At 41.4% G+C, this 24739-nt stretch overlaps 2 protein-coding genes across 3 annotated transcripts in view; one reads left to right on the top strand and one right to left on the bottom strand.

Moving 5' to 3' along the window:
- Positions 1–24739, top strand: part of tbcd (tubulin folding cofactor D) — a 59603-nt gene that overhangs the window by 6838 nt on the left and 28026 nt on the right. The window contains exons 7-17 of the mRNA XM_058377597.1: positions 191–332; positions 4496–4541; positions 4626–4758; positions 6811–6953; positions 7066–7126; positions 7547–7621; positions 7762–7856; positions 14791–14947; positions 22112–22169; positions 22399–22428; positions 22681–22766. Of these exons, the coding sequence (XP_058233580.1) occupies positions 191–332; positions 4496–4541; positions 4626–4758; positions 6811–6953; positions 7066–7126; positions 7547–7621; positions 7762–7856; positions 14791–14947; positions 22112–22169; positions 22399–22428; positions 22681–22766 (1026 nt within the window). The remainder of the gene's footprint in view (positions 1–190; positions 333–4495; positions 4542–4625; positions 4759–6810; positions 6954–7065; positions 7127–7546; positions 7622–7761; positions 7857–14790; positions 14948–22111; positions 22170–22398; positions 22429–22680; positions 22767–24739) is intronic.
- Positions 8037–11946, bottom strand: znf750 (zinc finger protein 750). Of its 2 annotated transcripts, none has more exons than XM_058377599.1 (3): positions 11764–11915; positions 8951–10223; positions 8037–8857 (listed from the first exon to the last, which is right to left on the bottom strand). In XM_058377599.1, the coding sequence occupies exons 2-3, from the start codon at positions 10204–10206 to the stop codon at positions 8236–8238; spliced, it is 1878 nt and encodes a 625-aa protein (XP_058233582.1). In that variant the 5' UTR covers positions 10207–10223; positions 11764–11915; the 3' UTR covers positions 8037–8235. The 2 variants fall into 2 exon arrangements, with proteins under 2 accessions (XP_058233582.1, XP_058233581.1); XM_058377598.1 differs by having other exon boundaries at positions 8038–8857; positions 11787–11946.

Raw genomic sequence — 24739 nt, forward strand, 5'->3', positions numbered from 1 at the left:
CAGGAGGTGTAGTGGAGTAAAGGTTGGAGATGATCAGGAGGTGTAGTGGAGTAAAGGTTGGAGGTGATCAGGAGGTGTAGTGGAGTAAAGGTTGGAGGTGATCAGGAGGTGTAGTGGAGTAAAGGTTGGAGGTGATCAGGAGGTGTAGTGGAGTAACACTGAAGCTGAAGGGTGTGATGCGGTGCTGCAGGTTCGTGACACGGCCGGACGTGAAGCAGAAGAGACTGGGAGATTTCATGGACTGGAGTCTCAGCATCATTTCCCAGTCCTGTGACCTGAGAGTTTCGGTTCACCAGTCCACCATGGCACTGGATGGAGTTCTACAGTCTCTGGTAAACACTTTTATTTATTTACACAGAGCAAGTGTGTGTGTGTGTGTGTGTGTGTGTGTGAATGTAAGTGTAAGTATGATAGAGGTGGAGTCTGTGCTGAGTGTGTATGTGAGTGTGAGAGAGGTGGAATGTGTCTGTGTGTGTGTGTGTGTGTGTACAGGTGCTTGTCAGGAGCTAACTGAGTTATAACTTGGCCAGGTATTTTATTCCTCACCTGCTGACAGAGCAGACACAAAGAGAAACCCAGAGATCTGTCTGATCCGCAGAGTGTAAGAGTTCTAGATTTAATAACATGACCTCTTCTGTTCTTCTATACAACTCTGTACCATTAGAGAGAGAGGAGGGGGAAACTAGGGGGGGGGAGCTAGCAGGGGGAGAGGGGGAGGAGGGAGGGAGAGAGAAGGAGGAGGGGGGGGGGGGGGAGGAAGAGAGACAGGGAGGGAGGGGAGAGGGAGGAAGAGAGACAGGGAGGGAGGGGAGAGGGAGGAAGAGAGACAGGGAGGGGGGGAGGGAGAGGTAGGGAGGGGGGGCAGGAAGGGGAGGGAGGGAGGGAGAGGTAGAGAGAGGGGGCGGGGAGAGGTAGAGAGAGGGGGGGAGAGACAGGGGGGGGAGGGAGAAGAAGGGAGGGAGAGAGAGGGGTAGGGAGGGGGAGGGATAGGGAGGGAGGGAGGGAGAAGTAAAGAGAGAGAGAGTGAGTTATAGAGAGGGGGAGAGAGAGAGAGAGAGTGGTGTCAGTTGGTTCTCGTCTTTGCTGTGTTGTTTCTTTTCATGCCTGAGGCGTTTAAAACTGTGTGATAAACTCTGTGTGATGAACTCTGTGATAAACTCTGTGTGATGAACTCTGTGTGATGAACTCTGTGTGATGAGCTCTGTGATAAACTCTGTGTGATGAACTCTGTGATAAACTCTGTGTGATGAACTCTGTGTGATGAACTCTGTGTGATGAGCTCTGTGATAAACTCTGTGTGATGAGCTCTGTGATAAACTCTGTGTGATGAGCTCTGTGATAAACTCTGTGATAAACTCTGTGTGATGAGCTCTGTGTGATGAACTCTGTGTGATGAACTCTGTGATGAACTCTGTGTGATGAGCTCTGTGATAAACTCTGTGTGATGAGCTCTGTGTGATGAGCTCTGTGTGATGAGCTCTGTGTGATGAGCTCTGTGAAACTCTGTGTGATGAGCTCTGTGTGATGAGCTCTGTGTGATGAGCTCTGTGTGATGAACTCTGTGTGATGAACTCTGTGTGATGAGCTCTGTGTGATGAGCTCTGTGTGATGAGCTCTGTGTGATGAGCTCTGTGTGATGAACTCTGTGTGATGAACTCTGTGTGATAAGCTCTGTGTGATGAGCTCTGTGTGATGAGCTCTGTGATAAACTCTGTGTGATGAGCTCTGTGTGATGAGCTCTGTGTGATGAGCTCTGTGTGATGAGCTCTGTGTGATGAGCTCTGTGTGATGAGCTCTGTGTGATGAGCTCTGTGTGATAAACTCTGTGTGATGAGCTCTGTGTGATGAGCTCTGTGTGATGAGCTCTGTGTGATAAACTCTGTGTGATGAGCTCTGTGATAAACTCTGTGTGATGAACTCTGTGTGATGAGCTCTGTGTGATGAGCTCTGTGTGATGAGCTCTGTGTGATGAACTCTGTGTGATGAGCTCTGTGATGAACTCTGTGTGATGAGCTCTGTGTGATAAACTCTGTGTGATAAGCTCTGTGTGATGAGCTCTGTGTGATAAACTCTGTGTGATGAGCTCTGTGATGAACTCTGTGTGATGAACTCTGTGTGATGAACTCTGTGTGATGAACTCTGTGTGATGAACTCTGTGTGATGAGCTCTGTGTGATAAACTCTGTGTGATAAACTCTGTGTGATGAACTCTGTGATAAACTCTGTGTGATAAACTCTGTGTGATGAGCTCTGTGATAAACTCTGTGTGATGAGCTCTGTGATAAACTCTGTGTGATGAACTCTGTGTGATGAGCTCTGTGTGATGAGCTCTGTGATAAACTCTGTGTGATGAGCTCTGTGTGATGAGCTCTGTGTGATGAGCTCTGTGTGATGAGCTCTGTGTGATGAGCTCTGTGATAAACTCTGTGTGATGAGCTCTGTGATAAACTCTGTGTGATGAGCTCTGTGTGATGAGCTCTGTGTGATGAGCTCTGTGTGATGAGCTCTGTGTGATGAGCTCTGTGATAAACTCTGTGTGATAAACTCTGTGTGATGAGCTCTGTGATAAACTCTGTGTGATGAGCTCTGTGATAAACTCTGTGTGATGAGCTCTGTGATAAACTCTGTGTGATGAGCTCTGTGTGATGAGCTCTGTGTGATGAGCTCTGTGTGATGAGCTCTGTGTGATAAACTCTGTGTGATGAGCTCTGTGTGATGAGCTCTGTGTGATGAGCTCTGTGTGATGAGCTCTGTGATAAACTCTGTGTGATAAACTCTGTGTGATAAACTCTGTGTGATGAGCTCTGTGATAAACTCTGTGTGATGAGCTCTGTGATAAACTCTGTGTGATGAGCTCTGTGATAAACTCTGTGTGATGAGCTCTGTGTGATGAGCTCTGTGTGATGAGCTCTGTGATAAACTCTGTGTGATGAGCTCTGTGATAAACTCTGTGTGATGAGCTCTGTGATGAGCTCTGTGATGAGCTCTGTGATGAGCTCTGTGTGATGAGCTCTGTGTGATGAGCTCTGTGTGATGAGCTCTGTGTGATGAGCTCTGTGTGATGAGATCTGTGTGATAAACTCTGTGTGATGAGCTCTGTGTGAAACTCTGTGATGAGCTCTGTGTGATAAACTCTGTGTGATGAGCTCTGTGTGAAACTCTGTGATGAGCTCTGTGTGATGAGCTCTGTGTGATGAGCTCTGTGTGATGAGCTCTGTGTGAAACTCTGTGATGAGCTCTGTGTGAAACTCTGTGATGAGCTCTGTGTGAAACTCTGTGATGAGCTCTGTGTGAAACTCTGTGATGAGCTCTGTGTGATGAGCTCTGTGTGATGAGCTCTGTGATAAACTCTGTGTGATGAGCTCTGTGATAAACTCTGTGTGATGAGCTCTGTGATAAACTCTGTGTGATGAGCTCTGTGTGATAAACTCTGTGTGATGAGATCTGTGTGATGAGATCTGTGTGATAAACTCTGTGTGATGAGCTCTGTGTGAAACTCTGTGATGAGCTCTGTGTGATAAACTCTGTGTGATGAGCTCTGTGTGAAACTCTGTGATAAACTCTGTGTGATGAGCTCTGTGTGATGAGCTCTGTGTGATGAGCTCTGTGTGAAACTCTGTGATGAGCTCTGTGTGAAACTCTGTGATGAGCTCTGTGTGAAACTCTGTGATGAGCTCTGTGTGAAACTCTGTGATGAGCTCTGTGTGAAACTCTGTGATGAGCTCTGTGTGATAAACTCTGTGTGATGAGCTCTGTGTGAAACTCTGTGATGAGCTCTGTGTGAAACTCTGTGATGAGCTCTGTGTGAAACTCTGTGATGAGCTCTGTGTGATGAGCTCTGTGTGATGAGCTCTGTGATAAACTCTGTGTGATGAGCTCTGTGTGATGAGCTCTGTGATAAACTCTGTGTGATGAGCTCTGTGTGATGAGCTCTGTGTGATGGAATGCCAGGGGAAACAAAAGCACCATCAGAGTTGTACATCAGCTGAAATGTCACCAGGCTGCGGCTTCTGCAAGAATGGACTAGACCTGACGTGCGTTCCTTCCAGGTTTCTGTTTACACCGAGCTGCTGTGTAGATGAAACCGATTCAGATCTGGATTTTAATCTATTTCCAGTTCGGATCAGATCACGTTCCAATACTCTACCGTTTCTCTAGTAACAGCCCATCGCTGATCTAAATGTATCTGTAAAACATAACATTTATGGAAGGAGTCTCCAGTGTCAGCTCTTGCTTTGTAGAAGCTGATGAAGGACGGGATGGATGGATGGGATGGATGGATGGATGGATGGATAGATAGATGGACAGAAGAACGTTTTGATTCCAAAGCCTGCTGAGAAACCACTTCTTGTTCTCCAGGCAGTTATAGGAAAATAATGAAAGTCAGGGTGGATAAACGGATGGATGGATGGATGGATGGATGGATGGATGGATAGATAGATAGATAGGACATTTTGATTCCAAATCCTGCTGAGAAACCTCTCCATGTTCTCCAGGCTCAGCTTTTCAAGCACGGGAAGCGAGAGGACTTGCTGCAGTATGGTGTGTATCAGCTCCACATGAACATTCCACAGTTCAGGTATAACTTCAGTAGAATTACAGAGACATTACCGTGATGTTCCTCAGCCCCCACAGTGCTGCAGTACCTGGACCAGAAGAAGATAGCGGAGAGTAATCAGACCATGCTGAGGAAGCTGGCCGTGAAGGTGGTGCAGAGACTCGGCCTCACCTTTCTCAAGCCGCGCCTGGCCAGTTGGAGGTAAGAGATCAAAATTAAATTTAATTAAATTACTTAAAATGAACATCCTGATATAATTTCTGCAAAACTGCTTTAGGACAGTGTTTTAAAAATTGTAATTTTTAAAATAATTTTTTAATTGATTATTTTTTTCGGTTTTTCTGTAATCCATGTGCTTTGTTTAATTTATTATATCTAATTTATTTATTTTAATGAAGTTGAGTGTGAGATGACTACATGGAGGTCGAAGTCAAGAAGAACGTGTAAAACAAGAGAACAGTAAAACAGAGAGAATGAAAGCAAGACACAGAGAGAGAGAGAGAGAGAGAGTGAGAGTGACCCAGAGTTATAGAGCGTGGCGGATAGAGTCAGACCCAGAAAGAGCGAGAGAGAGAGAGAGCAAGAGCATGCTTGGGAGCAGGAGAGAGAGAGTGAGACCCAGAGTTAGAGAGTGAGACACAGAAAGAGCGAGAGGGAGTGCGAGACAGGGAGTGCGAGAGAGAGAGATAGAAAGAGAGAGAACAAGAGCAAGACAGACAGGGAGAGAGAGATAAAGAGAGAGAGAACAAGAGCAAGACAGATAGGGAGAGAGAGAAAGAGAGAGAGAGAACAAGAGCAAGACAGATAGGGAGAGAGAGATAAAGAGAGAGAGAGAGAACAAGAGCAAGACAGATAGGGAGTGCAAGAGAGAGCGAGAAAGCTAGAGTGTGACTGAGTTGGGGAGAGAGACTGAGACACAGAGTTATAGAGTGAGACAGAGAGAGTCAGACACAGAAAGAGCAAGAGAGAGAGAGGACGAGAAAGGGAGTGCGAGAGAGAGAGCTTTACTGAGAGGGAGAGAGAGAGGGAGACCCAGACTTATAGAGTGAGAGAGAGAGAACGAGAGAACGAGAGCAAGACAAAGAGGGAGTGTGAGAGAGAGACACACAGAGAGAGATTTGTGATGCTGAAGATACCATATGTTGATCATGTTTCCGGGAAACTCAACCCCGGTGTGTATGAATCACAGCCGAAATTTCAAGGAGAATGTGATTTACATCTCTGAGTCTCAGAAGGAATGTGACAAGAGTGGGTTCTAGGCAAGTACGGAAACACCGGGCAACTCGACAGAGAGCAGAAAAAGATCTGCCAGGCTTCAGAATTGTAGAGTTTACCATCAGACTGTTGCTTTATGGAGAAGTATGGAGTGATAGAAGTGATTAGAGAGGAGCAGGGTATATATAGATAATGGCACTGTATCAGGGGAAACTGTAACTCAGGGCTTCCAACCAGAAGGTAGGAAATCAAGCCCCGGCAAGACCTTAATGCCTGACTGCACCGGGAACGCTGTGCCCTGGCTGAACCTTGACTCCCATCCCAACTGTCTAACAAGCACACAAATATTTTATCTTCTGCCAACAGAGCAGTATTGTACTCCAAATGTTGAAATTTTTTTAATCGTAAAAGATCCAACTGTTTATACGCTAGTTACGTTTAATCACGCGGAACATAAACGTAAAACAGGTTAGGTCCTGTCCGTCACTTAGGCTACAACAGCTACACTAAAGCCGACGTCTTCTTACCAGCCTGGATGTTGCCGGGAAGCTTAGATACATCTTTACCTCCTGCTGTGACACTGGAGACTCCTTCCATAAAGGTCCATCTCAACGTATACTTTTAACATGCTGCGTCCGATGTCCGAGTCCCTTTTGAAAGAGCTGTTGCTATAGAAATGATAAAGTTGGTCACCCAAATGAGGATGAGGTTCCCTTCTTAGCCTGGTTCCTCTCAAGGTTTCTTCCTCATATCATCTTAGGGAGTTTTTCCTCATCACCGTTGCCTCAGGCTTCCTCATTAGGGTTAAACGTATACAAATAAATAGTAACTTAGCTTTAAACGTTAGCATTTTTTCTGTGTTTCTATATTTCTGTAAAGCTGTTTCGAGACAATGTCCATTGTTAAAAGCGAATTGAATTAAAGTTATATGTATATGAGTTATAGAAAATGAACAAACCCCTTCCGACCAATCGTAATTGAGAATTCCGCGACTCTCCGGTGTAGTAAGTGACCATACAGAGTGTACTTTTTATCCAGATACCAGAGAGGAAGCCGGTCTCTGGCGATAAACCTGGCTCAGTCTGAGGCTACAGGAAAGGTTCTGGATGTAAAACCCGACCTGGAGTCCATCAGCCCAGAGGAGGACTACGACATTCCCGAGGAGGTGGAGAATGTCATTGGTACGTTCCACTGCTCCCAAAAAAAAGCTAACCGTTGTTGTGGTAAAAGCGGTCAGACAGCAGATGTCCACCTCTAACTTAGATACATTTTTTTCTATTTTTTTTCTTACAGAACAGCTGTTGGTCGGTCTAAAAGACAAGGAAGCGATAGTGCGCTGGTCTGCCGCTAAAGGGTGAGAACGTTTTCAGCCTACCCTTGCCGTTTAATCCAGTGTTTTGTATTAAACAAATTTACACAAATTTTCCAATAACCTCAAATGGAGGTGATCAGCCAGATCTCAAATCGAACACTAAATTCTGTATACAATTTGCATTGATGCAAATCGGTGCTCACAAGCTTCCAGTACATGTTTGCTACTTTAGCTTTGTAGCGACTGTTCAAAACTGACCTAAGAAGCAAGAAAAAAATTCGGACACGGAGAGCGTCTTGGCTAAATGAGACACAAATTATGAGTGTGTAAATTGTTTCCCTGAAGCATTCCTTTATTTCAGTTCTTCAGGATATGCTTAGAAGATAAATAATCGCAGTTGAATATTTGTTCTAGGGTGCAAAGATTGATGGGAATGGTTTTTTATCTTTTCTTAACCTGCAGGACTGGGAGGGTGACTGGTAGGTTGCCCAAGGAGCTGGCTGACGAAGTGGTTGGCTCAGTCCTAGACTGTTTTAGGTAAGGATTTGATGCTAGTTCATTAGAATCATTAGCTGATTTGTCAAGGATGGCTCCATTTTGATGGGAAAAAGCTGGAAGCTTGACTGTAAGTTTTCTCAGGATGAGTTATGAAGCTTCCTCCTTTTCTGGTATTCCAGCTTCCAGGAGACGGGGAATGCATGGCATGGGGGTTGCCTCGCTCTAGCCGAACTTGGCCGCAGAGGATTGCTGCTTCCTTCGCGTCTCCCAGATGGTGGGTTCATTAAATATAAATATAAATTGAGAATATTATCAAGAGATAATAGCAAGTATCATTCCTGTATCTGAATCACGTGATGATATAGAGAACCATAAGCTAGGTGTTAAATTTTTGTCAACAATTATAAATACTCCGCATGCTGTTTATATCTTGCAAACACTTTATTTACTGCACAAAAATGAAATATTTGAACATGTCATAATAGTACAATGTGGGGTTATGCATGCACTCTGAAGTCAGGGTTATCTGAGGATGCTACGTGTAAGAAAAGCTATCTACAAAACATACATGTTAAAGGTAAGTCTGTACTTGTGCTGCAACATAGCTCAAAAGCTTTTATATGCAAATGAAACGTCCCTCTTAAGAAAGTCAATCAACAGTTCTGGGTTCTCCTCCTCTTGTCCCGGACCGGCTCGTTCACCCTCATTCTCTTACTGGTTGTTTTTGTGGCCTTGTCACTTGCTCGTTTCTGCCCCTGGACTGCAGTGTTCTGCTCAGACTTGCCTGTGCCAGGAGTGTCCCGATTAAGAGCCTGGTTAAGGGCAGGTTGCTGGTAACTCGGACTTTGAGTGTCCTTGTGTGATTCTGAAGGAAGTTCAGCAGTATTGATGTTGCTGGAGCTGGCCAGCTGGCAGAGGGCGAACGCAGCAGAGTGTCTGCGTTCACACTGTTCTTGCTCGGACAGAGGTGTCTGAACTTGACTGACGCAGACTTGTTCAGAGATATCGTCTGAGCTCATGGTAGGATCTGTCTGGACCTGGTTATTGTTCTGGGCACGGAGACAGAGGTCTAGAGGGGCATCTTCATCGTTGCTTTCTGACTCTGAATCGATCTCCTCATCAGATATGTGGTTAACCGTGTAGACGGATCTGTTGCAGTCCCGCTTGGACAGATTTAGAGGAGCTGCATCATCCTCACTGTCTTCATCCTCAGCCTCCTCTGATAAAAAGCCAGAGCATTGCACAGAACTGGGAGTAGTGCCTTCCACAATATTTCTGAAAAGAGGAAAGATAGTGTTTAGTTTATTGGTTTTACTTTGCTTCAATGCAACGTATATGTTTATGTACTGATCACAAATTTTTACCTACCTTCTTTGCTTTTGTGTACTGTTCCCTTGTTGTTTGGTATTCAGATTTCTCGATAATCTCTCTGGTTCTGTCACGGGCTCCTTTCCTGGAGTGATGCAGTCTGATTGGCCGGTAGGCTGTGGTTCTTGATGAGCAGAGTTCTGTGGGTTGACAGATTGGTGCTGGATGATATCTGCAATGCTCGGCCGGTCCGGAGACCCCGATGCAGCACAGCCAGCCATCGGGCTCTGCCGGGTGGCCTTGTCTCCATGCTGTTGGCTTCCCTTGGCTTCTGATGGCCTGCTGTAGGTGCCTGGCTGAAGATAAGTGTACCTTCCATAGTCACTGGGCTCTAAGCCATGGGCAAACATCTCCATGGGAATGTACCTTGGGCCCTGTAAGGATGGCGTGTGTTCAGGAGGATAAACACCATAGGGTAAAGGTGGAACTTGCAGAAAATGTGGGTTGTATCTGTATGGATATGGTTGAAGGAGAGAAGAGTGATTGGGTGGTATTAGAGGTGCTGGCACGAGAGGTCTGTTGTGCTCTTGAAGACTCAGACAGTAGGTTGGTGGGACACTTTGATTCTGCAAGTAGGTTTGGTAAAAGGCATGTGTGGTTCTTTCAGGGAGCATGTATGGCGGGTAATCTGCAGGCTTGAGGGGTGCAGGCACGCTTCGCTGCCCCCAGGTTGGCCCAGGATGGAAGTAAGCGCGAGCAGGAATTTGCGAAGTGGGCTGATCTGCTTTTCGTGGAGGCCTAGTCTCGTTTTCACATTTCCTTGGAACAGGAGAAAAGGCAGATGATGAACCGCACTTTGTCGTAGTCTCACCGGTTCCTGAATCTCTGCTTTCAATGCTGATAAGCTCAGAAGAATTTTCTGTAACTTTTTTCACAGGACTCTCATTTCCTTCTCTATCGTCACCCCCATCCACCTCTTGGACGATCAACTCATCCAACTTTTCCATCATCCTCATTTTGCTGTTCGTGTGTTCTGGTCGGATCGGACTGGGTTTAGCAGGCATCGATGGTTCTGTGTGTACTTGATTGCATGAAGTGCTGCGCTGCGGAGCTCTGGATGCTCTCCCTGTTTGCTCCCCACGCTGAGACACCAGAGAGATGGAGTTCTTGCACAGGTTGTACTTCATGTGATTAAAGAGATGGGACTTGATGTTGCAGGTGAAGGGACACTGGAAGCACTGGTATTTGAAAGGCTTTCCAGGAGGACGAGGAATGTAATGTGGCTTCTTCGGTTTTCTCTCCTGACGGGTTTCCATCTTGAGGTTTATTGGTCCTGAAAGATATGGATATATGAGAAGGTGAAACACTTTTTGATAAATAACTTTTTTTTTTTTCCCCCCAAATTGACCTTGTGTGAACTGTTCCCTGGGGGCTCTGTGTTTTTTCCCCTGGGGTACTATTTGGAAGCTAGACAGTACACATTCAAGCTCAAGGAGCCTGTTTTGCATACACTGAGGCAGTTTTTTTCCAGGGCTTTTTGGCTTGCACTTTGCTGATTGTTTGATTTTGCCGCACACTCCTGGCCTAAGACGCAGCGACAGGTAGGAGCAGTTCTGACAAAGAAATCGCAGGCCTGTGTCGACTTGCTCCGCTTCTTCGAATCCTTTTTCTGACGGCGTGGGAAACGGCAGACACCTGCTTCCCGTAACCCCACCTGTAAGCCACTTGCGCACACACATGATGATCTCACCTGAACTCAGAAGTACAAGAGGCTGCCTGCTTCTGATTAATGTTCATAACGGTGCTTCATGGGTTGCAAGAGCTTCGCTTGTAGACCCTCTTGTTTTTCTTTCTTCTCTTGGCATTAAAGAGTTGTGCATTTCTAAACCGAGTAATGCAACTCTCACTTCTAGATAACTTGAGACTTTTTTTTGTGACTTTTGGTCTAAATTTACAGAGGGCTTAATGATTTGTTCAATAATCTGTGCAAAAGCAAGGAAAATGCAAAAGCTGACAAGCAAATGAATGCTTCATTAAAGCCCTCTAAAGGCTGAAGATTTAGAAGCCCCAGGGTTGGTATTGAAAGGGTGAGGATCTGTTTTTTTTTTTATCTTGAGAAGTATTACATGCAAATTCTCTGTTGTTTAAGACACTGCCCCAAGGAACCTGCTTGTCATGCATTGTCACAACAGCTCGTCAATCCAGTTCTGGATTAGCTTTTGCAAGTGCTGCCGCTCCCTCTGAAGGAATAAAATTGCTTCAAGTAGTTTCTGTTGTGAAATACCTTTTTTTTTGGGTTTCACATGATGATTATTTTATAGTTTTCTTTGGCTAGAAAACCTTTTGCAGTCGGAATATCTTACCATGTTTAAGATTATGTGAAATGTTTGGAAAAATCAATACGTTTAATATCTGTATTAAATTAATAAATAATAATCATACATTTTGTGAAAGTATACCATAGCTGAAGGGGTTATTTTATAGTCCTATATCTGATCAATTTCTAGTTGATAAAATACTTTGGCGTGAATCTGTGACTTTTAGTGATGGTACGATGTGGAATGACAACAATTCTAACAGTCTTTTAAATATATAATTGAGCCCAAAAAATGAAGCAATGATTGATATTTCTCAGGGTTAACATCTACAATCTATAAAGAGTTCTCTTAACGTCTCATGTGCAGTACAGCCCACGGCTAACAGGTGGATTTACTTCATCAAACACACCTGCTGCTGTAACTGAAAATATTGCAGGAAAATACCAGAACAGACTCAACCATCGATTTCTGACAAGTGACTCGTAGATACAAAACAATTGACTCGTTTCAATCACGTCTAACCATCCGCCACCTGCCTACAAATTCAGTACATACCTCGGTATGTGGACGACACTCACCTCCTGACTGACACCGGTCACTGAGCGAAACTTCCCCGGACTGCCGGAGCCGTCCCAGACCACGTCGAAGTGCGTGTGAGGACTACAGGTGCTGTATCTGATCGGTCCTGTATGACTGTCTCACTCTGTGTAGCTGTCAGTGGGGTGGAGTCTGTGCCCAGGTAGAGCCCTCAGGCAACACCTCTCTAGCTAATATTAGTCAGGCCCCGAGCCACGATTCACCAGCATGGCTCCCACAAGCCTAAGATCGTTGCCATGCCTCTTTGGCATGTTCTGTTGTGTTTGCACTAGAATCAGGATCAGTAACGGGGGGTAAAAGGGAGGGGGGGCGTGGAGGCTGTGAGGATGCACCAAGCAGGATTTGCATGTTGCTGAATTTCTGTTTTGCCTGAGCTTTGTGGGAATGTCTAGAAGGGAGTTTATTTACAAATTTACAGTTCTCTCAGTTATAAAAAAAATATAGCTATATTCTGTTTCCTATCTATGGATGTGGGTTTCCCCATCGTTGTATAATGGATAAGTGGTGCATCATGACTCATGAGTTATGAAAGCAACTTTTTCTAGTATATGTGACTTAAAGAGCAAATGATATTTTATATCTCTTATTTGCACTTTTTTGCTCTCTCTCTCTTGTTTGAAGCACCTTTTCTTTTATTTTTTTACACCGACATTTTTTCTTTGCAATTTAATATTTTAAGCATCATCTCTGAGGACTATTTAAAGAAAAAAATAAATAAATAAAACAAACCAAAAAAAAGCCCCACCCTGTTCATGTTCACGGTGGTGAATTTCCTCATGTCGTTACTGCCGAGCCTGCTTAATGACAGTCAGGTTTCTTTAAAATTGTATTTCTAAAATTTATCAAGTTTTTGGGTTTGACTGGTTTAAGTTTAAACCAAATTTTGGTTACAAAAAAACAAAATGGACTTAGTCTCTGGGCTTAATGCTGTCTGTGTCTCCAGGGTTACAATAATTAACTGTTGTACAAGTTTAAATAATGAGCCCGATATTTGAATAGTTGATCATGTCCTCAGGGAGGGGGTTGTGACATTTATTTTAGAGTTAAAGGGCTCCTTAACTAGAAAAAGTCTCAGAACTAATGGAATGTAACTATTTTTACCCAGGAGTTTTGGAGAATAAAACTCAGAAGTATACCTAGAGGGAAGAATGCATTCAGTGTGTGCATTGGAATATAGAGCGATCAGTCCTGGTGTTTGCATGGCACCATCGTTACCATGGCACCTGTCAAGAGGTGCCTTGACATATGAATGCCCTCCCTTATGAATTTTCACCTTAATTGAAATTTTGCAAGAAATTTTATCGGCATACAAAGAATTTTCAGCATACGAACAAACCCAACCGAGTGCCGGCTAAGTCTCGCGTACGTCCGGGAGCCGTTCAAAACTTGTTAGCGTCAGTAGAAAGCCAAGTGAAGATAGTTTTTATGATTTTTTTTTTTCCAGTCATCGGAAGTCCATCCAGTCTTGGAAAGACTCAACCCACGATACCAGCATTGTCTTCAAAAGCTAGGTGATTTTCCGGGCGTTTTTTTGTTGACAGATTGATGGTGTGGGTGGTCTGTTCTATTTTTAGCCCAAGCTTGGTGGCACGACTTCCTGTAAGGAGCCTTGACACAGAATGCTTGGCTTGGGTCAGTTCTTTGTAAGCAGCCGTACAGTTTGTATACGCTTTGTATTGGGAATATTGGTCATATTTTTGGGTGGCTGGAACGGATTATCTGCATTTACATTATTTCTTATGGGGAAAATTTGTTTCCCAATACACATTTTCACCTTAAAAGCCTCCTGAACAGATTAAATTCCTCTGCCGAGATTCCAGGGTAGATCATATGAGCAACTTTGTCAAGGCCCATATTGTGATGGCTAGATGGCTGAGTCTGAGCATCTCCAAAACCTCAGGTCTTGTGTGGTTGTGATTGCCCACACTGACCCGTGTCCTCCACTGAAAGCTCCTACAATGGAGATTTGACCATCAGAACTGAACCATGGAGTAGGGTCAGAAGGTGTCCTTGTCTGACGTTTTCTTTTACCTCATGTCAATGGCCGGGTGCATGTACGGCACTTACTTGAGGAAGAGATGGCACCAGAATGCACTATGGGAGGAAGACAAGCCATTGGAGGCAATATGGACGGGGTGCTCTGGGGAAAAATTTTGAGCCCTATCATTCATGTGAACATTATTTTCGGACACATACCATCTACCTAAATATTGGTGCAGGCCGAGTACACCCCTTTATAGCAGTGTCCTCTCTCAGCTCCCTGTCACACTGTATAATGGTTCATGAAGTATTTGAGGAACATAACAAAGAGCTCAAGACCTCCAAATTTGCTAGATCTCAATCCGATCGAGTATTTTTCCGATATGTGCTGGACATACAATTCTGATCCTCTGAGGTCCCACCTTGCAACTTACAGGACCTGAAGGATCTGACGCTAACATCTCAGTGACAGATACCATAGCAAACCCTCAGAGTTTTGTGGAATCCATGCCTCGAGCTGTTTCGGAGACACAACATGGACATGCACAATGTGGAGGCGGTGAATTTTAGCTGTAGTTAAGCTCTGTTGATAAGATAAGAGATATCATTTTATCAAAAAACTTGACTGTGTCTACTGTAAAAAGTTTCATAAATAACCTTCACATGTCTTCACAGGTCTTGCAGAGTCCAAGATGAATGTAATGAATGATTGTAATGAAATTTTAAACTCATGGACAAGTCATGGACATGACAAGTCACGCTTTCCTACATTACCCACAATGCCGCTTGATTAAACTGTATATCTCTGTGGCTAGATGATGAAGTTGGTTTGTTATGCCAAATTGTCTTTGTTGTTTTGTCATTTAAAATGCACTCAATATTCTAACTATTTCCACCAAGCAAAACGTATTGACACTGCAGGCTTTGTCTTGTCTTTAAGCTAACAAAATTCTGTTTCTGCTTGACTTATCTTTATCTTGTGTGTGTGTGTGTGTGTGTGTCCAGTGGTCCCGCTGATCCTGAAAGCCCTGGTGTATGATGAGAGAATAGGAACCTGCAGTCTCGGCTCTGACGTCCGAGACGCCGCGTGTTACGTGTGCTGGGCGTTCGCCCGTGCTTACGACCCCAAAGAGCTGGAGCCTTATGTCAATCAAATCGCCAGGTAATTCATTTGCTAGCCACCTGAGGCCCTGAGCTACCAACCAGTTTAGTGGGTTGTGTGTAAGACCGGCTTTGAGCACAACCCTGCTGTATATATGCTGTATATGTTCATTAAGTTTGGTATTCAAATGCTGCAGCGGGTAAACGTAAATGTTGTGGGATGAATTAGAGTGGAGACTGCAAGCCAGGCCTTTTCGTCCAACAACAGTGCCTGACCTCACAAATGCGCTTCTTCTAGAGGAACGGTCAAAAATTCCCATAAACACACTCCTAAACCTTGTGGAAAGTCTTCCCAGAAGAGTTGAAGCTGTTATAGCTGCAAAAAGGGGCGGGGTCAACTCCATATTACATTCATGTGCATAAAAAGGCAGACGTCTCAGTTTTTGCCTAGCTCTTCTCTGTAATTTATCCCTTTGTTCTATGGGGTTGAGGTCAGGACTCTGTGCAGGTCAGTCAAGTTCCTCCACACCAGACTTAACATCCATGTCTTTATGGACCTTGCTTTGTGCACTGGTGTGCAGTCATGTTGGAACAGGAAGGTTTCCACAAAGCATGAAATTGTCAAAAATGTCTTGGTATGAAACTGAAGCATTAAGAGTTCCTTTCACTGAAACTAAGGGGCGGAGCCCAACCCCTGAAAAACAACACCTGAATTAAAAATGATTTGGGGGGGGTATGCCAAAACCTTTGGTAATATGTTGTGATGTGTGTTTAAAGTGGATATGGACCTAAATTGGCTGAATTTTAATGTCCAAAATAGGGAAGACAAACACTTCTTTGCCACCTAATACACTTGCTAACTCTGAAACACATCCAGCTCCGAATGTTTTAGCCCCTAAAATGTAAGTAAGAGGATAAAAAAACAAGCAGAGTTTTTAGAGTTTTGCTATATAGTGTTTCATATCAGATGTATCTCATACACTCCTCCAACACACATCAGCAAACAAACTTACTAAACTATTTGTTCATTCATTCATTCATTTAAGCTAGAAAAGTGCCAAACCTCTGCATTTTGTCTGAAGTAATCTTTTTAAAAGCGAATGATCAGCACAGGTGAATGTGTTCAGGAAAGTTTAGGGTGTGTTCGTACCTCAGGAACCAAGAACAATTTGAATTCCTCTGCAGCCATAACCAGGGTTTTTAGTACTTCATGCTCCAGGATAGATTCTTCTCATATTTATGGAGTGAAAGCTTTAGAGCTGAGTTTATCGACTCGACGTTGCTGATTGGTCGAAAGCATGCTTCCATAATGCACGACCTTCTAATCAGCTTCTTTTTAGCTAACACAAAAGCGCGAGAGACGACGCAGTGGGAGACGTCGTTCGTTTCAGCGCCCCACTGAATCTCGGATCCTGATTGGTCAGAAGGAGTTGATTTATTTTAATTGATCGTAAATTGAGAGCTAACGCTTATTTTTGGCATTTTTCTAGCATGACGACACGCCTTGCCTATAGAAATCACAGGTTTATATTAATTACGTTATCGTTTCCATAGCAACAGCTCGTTCACCAGGATTAATAGCGGCTTAATAGCAAATGGGTTTTAAAAAACAAAACAAAAAAACAACGTATTATGTAACAAAGAAAAATGTATAATTGTTGACATTGGGAAATTTTCTGTATAGAGGTGTAGATTTAATATTTACAGAAGGGGTCTCCAGTTTTAATGTTTGAGGAAAGACTGGAAAGTTGTGGTTTCTCCGCAATGTGACCAGCGCCGTTGTTGTTTTTTTTTTATTATTTCTTCTTATGATCAAGAGGCGTAAAAAATGTAGAGGCTGGTCTGTTTCCAGCTGTTGTAGCGTAAGCGATGATGCGGATGTTCAGCAAGATTATTCTAAATATATTTGTCTATATACCGATGGATGAAACTCATGATGTTGTCCTGTAACAAATGAAAGAGTAATCGTAATCGTCTGCAAAGAGCTGTGGTATAAGAAGAATAAAACAATCTGATGTAGGAAAACTTGCATGCATTGTACTGGAACAAACTCGGACTCTGAGTGGCATTCGGATAAATCTCGTAACTCATAATTTCCGACTTTGATGTTAAATGGACATGATGGCTCAGAGCATGAACAGTAAACACTTTATCTCTTGTTAAGTTTTAACCGCTGACTCTGCAGTTTTAAGGAGGAAAATATACATCACTCATTATGTTTGCTTTAAAAAAAACGAGTTTCATATCAGAGTCTCTGACGGACGCTAGAGCGATGGCTTAAAGCGCATAAACCGTAAACCAGACGTCCTGTGTTTTTGCGCTCTTTATTCAGTGAGGTCCGTCTCTGCCAGGAGAACCTGTTTATTACAGCCAAACACGAGCACCTTTGTCAAACCTTCAGCATGTTATTCACTCAAAAAAACAAGGCAGCTCTGACTCTCCCTGTTGTAACCTCCAGGCTGGCTTTTCATCCCATTCTTCTAGATCAGACTGGAACAAGGACCAATCTAAGAGCTCACACACAGCTGAGAGAATTCCATACGTCACATTTGGGTTCTACGAGTCGGTCTGTGCCGCAGGCGACCCCAAGGCTGATTCACAGCCCTTTTGCAAGTTTTGTCTCTTTTTTGTCCTGGAGGAATGCTCCGGGTTTTGTAGCAGGCATGTCTGCTGGATGCCTGAAACCAGTTTTTGATGCCTCTCCCAGTTCTTCAGCTCAATCACACCCTTTAATTTATTCTCCAAATGGTTTCTGTGTCTGGTGTGTGTGTGTGTGTGTGTGTGAGAGAGAGAGAGAGAGAGAGAGAGAGAAAGGGAGAGAAAGAAACATGGATAAAACACAATAATAAAATCTTATATAAGGGGACAATTTAATAAATGTATTTATTGCATATTAATTAACTTTTTTTTTAATTTTTTCTTTATTTTTTAATTCTTTTCTTTAATTTATTCTTTTTGTTATTTGTTTTTGGCAGCAAAAAGAGTGAACACACTAAACACTTAATTTTTTTTCCTTTAAACGTATTTAAATATTATTAGAATTAAATAATAATAATAATTTAAATTTTTAAAAATTAAAAATTTAAATGTTTGTTTATTTATTTATTTTATTCATTTATTTATTTATTTAATTTCTGTAAACATTATGCCGCAGTCCTAAAACGTTATAGATGTAAAATATATATATATTGCTGTATTTTGGTTAAATACATTATTATTATTATTTTTAAATATAATATAAATATTATATATTTTTTATATAATTTTTATTTAATTAATTTATTATTTAATTTTTATTTATCATTTTAAATAATGAAAATAAATATTTAAAAGGCATGGATATGTTTATGCCTTATTTATTCACAAAGGAAATTTTTCCCTCCCTGAAGGGCTTTTTGTTCTCTCACGCTCAAATTAATCTCTGAAAATTTATTTTATTTATTTCACCTTAAACATGTTTAAGTGCAGAAGTTGTTCTGTTAAATGCACACGTTTTCATCCCCCTGAGACGTCAGAGTGATTATTTATAGCAGCGACATTCTTTACTTTATCAGATTTTAAGCTCAGAGACAGCAGGCAACTAGTTCAGAAGTTTTTACCCCTTTTCAGTTGTGTTGCATTAAAAAATAAAGAATCTATTTTTTAAAAAAAAATTGATTAATTTTCTTAACTTTTTTTAAAGTTTTATTGGCTTTTTTACTTTAATAATTTTTATTCATTTATTTATTTTTATTTTATTGTTTTTTTTTTAACAATTTTTACATTTCTTAATTATTTAAAAATAAATAAATAAATAAAAACCGCTCAGGACTCACCAGCGATACTTCAGAAAATTTTACCCTCACATAATTCACCATGATCTTCATTTTATATTATGGGAATTTTTGTATATTTAAACTTCCAAAGCTCTAACACGTGCACTCCACAGTGTTTTAATTTAATTCCAGGGATTTCATGCTACATTCACGTCTCTTCATCCATGATGGAGAAATTCACCAAAATTTTATTTTACTCTTTATTCAAAAATTTATTTACTCTTTATTCACTTTATATAACATTTACTTTTTGCTCCTGTACCTTGTTCTTTTATTTATTTATTCATTTGTTTGTTTGTTTGTTTGTTTATGTATGCATTAATTAATTAATCAAGTTTCTTATTTATGCATTTATTTATTTTGCATTAATTAATTTATTTACTTATTTATTTATTTATTTCGGCATTATTTATTTTAGTTTCATTTTTTTATGTTTTAAAAGTTAAAGATAATGCATGATTGGATACTTTAAATATTATGCTTTGAATCCAGGCAGGAGAAATAAAATACAAAATAATAAATTATTAAAAAAATATTTTTTGTTGCTTAAATATTTTCTCAAAACTTATATAAACTCATATAAACTGTTTATAAATATATAAACTCACTTGTGTATATAATATTTTCCGATTCATGAGCTGTGTATCGGCCTTGACTTATCGACCTTGACCTCATGATTTATTAGACACAGTTTTTTAAAAAAAATATACACTTTTTTTTCTATTTTAGTTTTTTTTTTTTTTTTTTTTTTTTACAAGTTTATGAAGAAGCATTTCAATTTTATGTCTTATTATCGTCCATAACTGAGGATACTTTTTTTTTCTTTTGCTTGCGATCCGAGAACTCTTCCTGTTTTTTGTTTTTGTTCCTGTTTCTGACACTAAAACACAAAGATCTGTTTTAACCTCTGGATCCTGTATAGAGACACAGAATTTTTATAGATATGGAATTTTATAGATTTTTGTTTCCAGGTTTTCTGTCTCACTGTTCAGGGCATTCCGGGTGTATTCCTGCCTCACACCCCGGTATTCCCGGGATAGGCTTCCGGATTCATCACAATCCAGACCAGGATAAAACTCTGACTCATGAAGAAATTTCTTAAACTTAATCTTAAACTTGTTTAGAATATTTTTTTACCCCTTTTTTTTCCAAACTTTTCGGCTGAGCGATGTGGAAAGTTTTCCAAACTTTTCCAAACACAGAATTTTTCCAAGCACAGAATTTTTTTAATAGATATGGAGTTTTATATATTTGTTTTTGTCTCCAGGTTTTTCCGTCTCACTGTTCAATTAAACTCACTAGTGTGTGACAGACCGGCAGTTCAGGACATTCCGGGTGTATTCCTGCCTCACGCCCCGGTATTCCCAGAATAAGCTCCCAGATCCACCATGATCCTGACCAGGGTGAAGCTCTGACTCATGAAGAAATTTAATCTTAAACTTGTTGAATATTATTTACCCCTTTACCCCAACTTTTGGGCTGAGCGATGTGGATATGATGAGATCAGGAAAAAAGTAAATCACTGTCTGTTTATTTGTAAAGTAAATCCTCCTGTAAGACAAGGAGGAGGAGGATGATGAAATGTACAGTGTGTGTGTGTGTGTGTGTGATTTGTCGTCTTGCCCTCCCTCCCTCCTCTTGCCCTCCCTCCCTCCCTGCTCCCGAGACAAGTGCAGACGCATCCACAACTGACTCTGCTTCATTTTGTCACTCTCTTAACACCCCCCCTCCCCCCTTTCCTCCACCAATCCGTTTCCTCTCACGCTGCCAGGTTTCGACTCGGTCGCTGCGGTTTCGGTCGCCTTCTCTCTCGAGCTTGTTGCGTCCTGTCGCCGTTTTCCTGACACCGCTCGCTCTGCACGCGCTCCGGCTGCATCCCGAATCCTTTTACACTTTCACCTTCTGCACTGTGCCACGTTAACCTGGGATCTGTGAGCTCACGCCTTAATTGCTATATATATATAATTTTAAAAAATCAGATTAGATTAGATCAGACGTGTTAATGCGCCGGACCCTGAAACTCCTGTTTTCAGTGAAATGTTACATTTCGCACCCAAAACAATAAAGAGTGCAGGCGTTTCTGCTCAAAAACTCCGTCTGTTTTGTGTCGCTTCAGGCCATCCGTCAAAAACCTTCACGGACAAGTCGGTTTCTCTTGTGTGTGTGTGTGTGTTTTTCTTTCCATGTGCAACAGCACCAGCAGCACATCTACCTCAAGGCAGTCTCTCTCTCCGTGTGTGTGTGTGTGTGTGTGTGTGTGTGTGTGTTGTGGGAATCCCTCGCGGGCACGTTCACACAGCATGTCAGCACGGAGGGGTAGAAAAAGAGCCAGCACAAGGTGATAGGGGCGCTGCACTGCGCTGCGGGAGAGGGAAAAGGAAGAAAAGAAAAAAGATAAAACAGAAAGAAGAGTCGGATCAGAGCAGAGGAGGCGGAGGAAGAGGCGGAGGAGGAGGAGAGCGTGCTGCTGCGGCTGGGGTACGAGGTCCGGTCCTCGTCATGCAGCTCTGTTTAAACGTTGCACAACCTCCGTATTCCCAGCTGCCGAAACTCATTAATCAGATCCGGTGATGTCACGCCTTCAGAGTTTCAGCCTCGACTCTGAGGAAGATAACGATATGCTGATCCTGAAGGAGGAATACAGGGAAAGGGTTTCATTCAAGGCTCTGAACTTCACGCCGTGCCTCGTTCTCCATGCAGTGTCTCGTTCTTCACGCCATGCCTCATTATTCAAACATTCCTTGTTCTTCACACCGTGCCTCGTTCTTATTCAACGTAGTGTTTTGCTCTTTACTCTGTCTCGTTCTTCACACTGTGCCTCGTTCTGATTCTTTACCCGGTGCCTCTGTCTTCATGCCTTGTTCTTGTTCTTCACGCCGTCCCTTGTTCTTCAATCATTCTTCATGTTGTCATTTTTGGTCTTAACACGGTGCCTTGTTCTTGTTCTTCACATGGTGTCTCATTGTACATGTAGCACCATGTTCTTCACACATTGCCTCATTCTCGTTCTTCACACAAATTCATCAAAAAGTCAAAAGCAATGTTGAGTATTTGTGGTTGCAACAACCTCAAATAAAACTCCAGAAATCCTGAAGAAACTGATTATCGATACGGTGTGTATGTGTGAGAGAGAGAGAGAGTTGGCTCCTCCCCCTCTCGCTCAGAGATCACTGCTGAGACGAGGAAAAATTGCAGCTAGTCACATGACCAGAGAGAACGAGAATCCTCTGACACTGGAGACTCCTTCCATAAATGTTAAATAAACAAATCTCCTGACAGAAAACCTGACCAGAATGAGATAACGTGTACGAGTCCCTACGAAGGGGCTGCAACAATAACACGTTATCAGTATAAAGCCATGATTTTCTGGTATAGAGGATTAATCATCTTTTTTCTCCTTTTCTGATCAGCGCTCTGGTCATCGTCACGCTCTTCGACCGCAACACCAGCTGCAGGAAAGCCGCTTCGGTGAGTTCATTAATTACATGAGTTAGTAAAAAATAATAATAAAATTAATTAGTAAATAATTAATTATTTATGTATTTGTTTATGTATGTATTTATCTATTTTTTTTGTTTATTTATTTATTCATTCATGTATGTATTTATTTATTTTAAAGATATTGTGTCCTTTTTTCACCTTTGGCGTAAAAATAAAGGTGGAAAAAAATAATAAAACGGTCTTTTCACTTTTGCAGGCTGCTTTCCAAGAAAATGTCGGCAGGCAGGTAGGAGCAGACACACACACACACACACACACACACGAGTGCTAGCAGCAGTTCTCGTGTGAGTTTCAGTTGCATCTAATCATACTTTATATCTCTTGGACATAAAACCCACGACCCCTGAAGCGTAACTGAAACCCGACGATTTCGACATATTTACACTTCAAGTCGCGTCTTATTTTTTTGTTGTCGTTCTGCTGCATGTCGAGTGAGCGGATTAGCGGCCGTGATGCACTCTGAGATTTCTCTCCTCAGGGCACGTTCCCACACGGTATCGACATCCTGACAGCCGCAGACCTCTTCGCCGTCGGGAACCTGAACAACTGCTACCTGACCATCAGGTGAGGAACGGAGACGTGGGGGAAATAGCAATAATTAGGGAAAAAAATCCAATAAATAAATAATAAAAAAAAGTCCATTAAATAAAAATCTATCAAATAAATAAATAAATACATACATAAATATAAAATAAGTAAATAAATAAATATAAATAAAAATCCATTAAATGAATAAATAAATACATAAATATTAATAAATAAATAAATAATAATCCATTAAATAAATATCCATTAAATAAATGAATAAAAATAAATTAATAAAAACTAATTAAAAAATCTTCTAGAAATCTATAAAAATCTTTTTTTCTGCTTTGTTCATTTAAATATATATTTAAATATGTATTTATATTGTATATAGCAAAAAAAAATTATGACAGAATGAATAAAATATTTAATAAAAATCTTTTTTATGGTTTTTACTCATTTTTTTCCAGCTTCAAACTGAAAAATAAATAAATAAATAAATATAAAGTTTGCTTTATATGGAAATGATCTTGTGTGTGTGTGTGTGTGTGTGTACACACATATATATATATATATATATATATATATATATATATATATATATATATATATATATATATATATATATATATATATATATATAATTTTATTTTTATATTTTAATGAAATATATATATATTTTTTATTAAAATAAAATATCTAAATATTATTAAACTTTATTTCAAGACACTTTTACTTATTTTAGGCTTGACGTGTTTTTATTCCATCAGCAGATCATTTTAAAATTTAGCCAAAAATCATCAATTGAATCTAAACTGTACACATGTATTTTTATTTTTTGTTTTATTTATTTATTTATTTATTTATTTGAGCTTGTATAACTAAGTCCAAAAGTTTGTGCATCCTGACCGTCTCACCCAGATGTGCTTCTTCTGACAAAATCTGAAGCACACACAGTGATTCAGACCGTCTCTGTGTGCTGGAGCTTTACAGTTTCCCAAAACCCTGCTCCAGCATGACGATGTCCTTGTACACAAAGCCCCGGAGCTCCACGAAGACATGGTGTGGAGGTGAAGGTTAGAGAAAGTGATCTGGAGTGTTCTGCACAGAGCCCTGACTCAACCCCACTCAACACCTCTGAGATGAACTGGAGCTTCATCAATATCCTGAACATCAGAGTCTGATCTCACTAATGCTCCTGTAGAATGAAGGAATGAACACAAATCCACACAGACACACTCCTACATCTAGTGGAAAGCTGGAGAGGAGGGAAGAGAAGAAAAGAGAAGAGAAAAAAAGAAATGAGGACAGGAGAAGAGAAGAGACAAGAGAAGGATAGACAAGATGAGATGAGAATAAACAAGAAGAGATGAGAAGAGACAAGGCGGGAAGAGAAGAGACGCGAAGAGATGAGAAGAGACGATGGGAAGGACAGATGAGAAAAGACAAAACGAGAAGATAAGAGACGAGATGAAGAGATGAGAAGAGACGAGAATAGATGAGAAGAGACAAGACAAGAACATAAGAGACGAGAAGAAAAGATGAGTAGAGAAGAGACAAGATGAGCAGATAAGAGATGAGAGAAGAGACCAGAAGAGAAAAGACAAGAGAATGTGATGAGAAGAGACGAGACAAGAAGAGATGAGAGAAGAGAAGAGATGAGACAAGAAGAGACACAAAAAGAAGAGGCAAGACAAGAAGAGAAGAGACTAGACGAGAAGAGAAGAAAGGAGGTCTTTTTTCCTTGGTATTGTATCAGCTTTAGTATCAGCTCAGAGTGAGATGACCCGAGATCTCCACGCTGATCTGATTGTTGTTTGGAGATAACAGCCATGGACATGAGTGTCGCCTAGCAACACACCAGCGTATACAAAGTGGTGTGAATGTGAAGATTTAAATCCCTTTAAAGCATCCCTAAGCATCATTCCTGCGTACTTTCTGGCCTCCAGATGCATTCCGACGCGCGGTTACGATCAGATCAGATCGCCGTGGCGCTTGGAGCGTTCGCCATC

The sequence above is a fragment of the Hemibagrus wyckioides genome, linkage group LG24 (genome assembly GCF_019097595.1).
Source record: "Hemibagrus wyckioides isolate EC202008001 linkage group LG24, SWU_Hwy_1.0, whole genome shotgun sequence".
Taxonomy (NCBI): Eukaryota; Metazoa; Chordata; class Actinopteri; order Siluriformes; family Bagridae; genus Hemibagrus; species Hemibagrus wyckioides.

What these genes read in the sequence shown, in the direction of transcription:
- znf750 (XM_058377599.1), bottom strand. Translation starts at nt 10,206, where the DNA reads ATGGAAACCCGTCAGGAGAGAAAACCGAAGAAGCCACATTACATTCCT. An exon ending in AGTACACAAAAGCAAAGAAG is followed by an intron (nt 8,858 to 8,950) that starts GTAGGTAAAAAT and finishes TCCTCTTTTCAG; the next exon opens with AAATATTGTGGAAGGCACTA.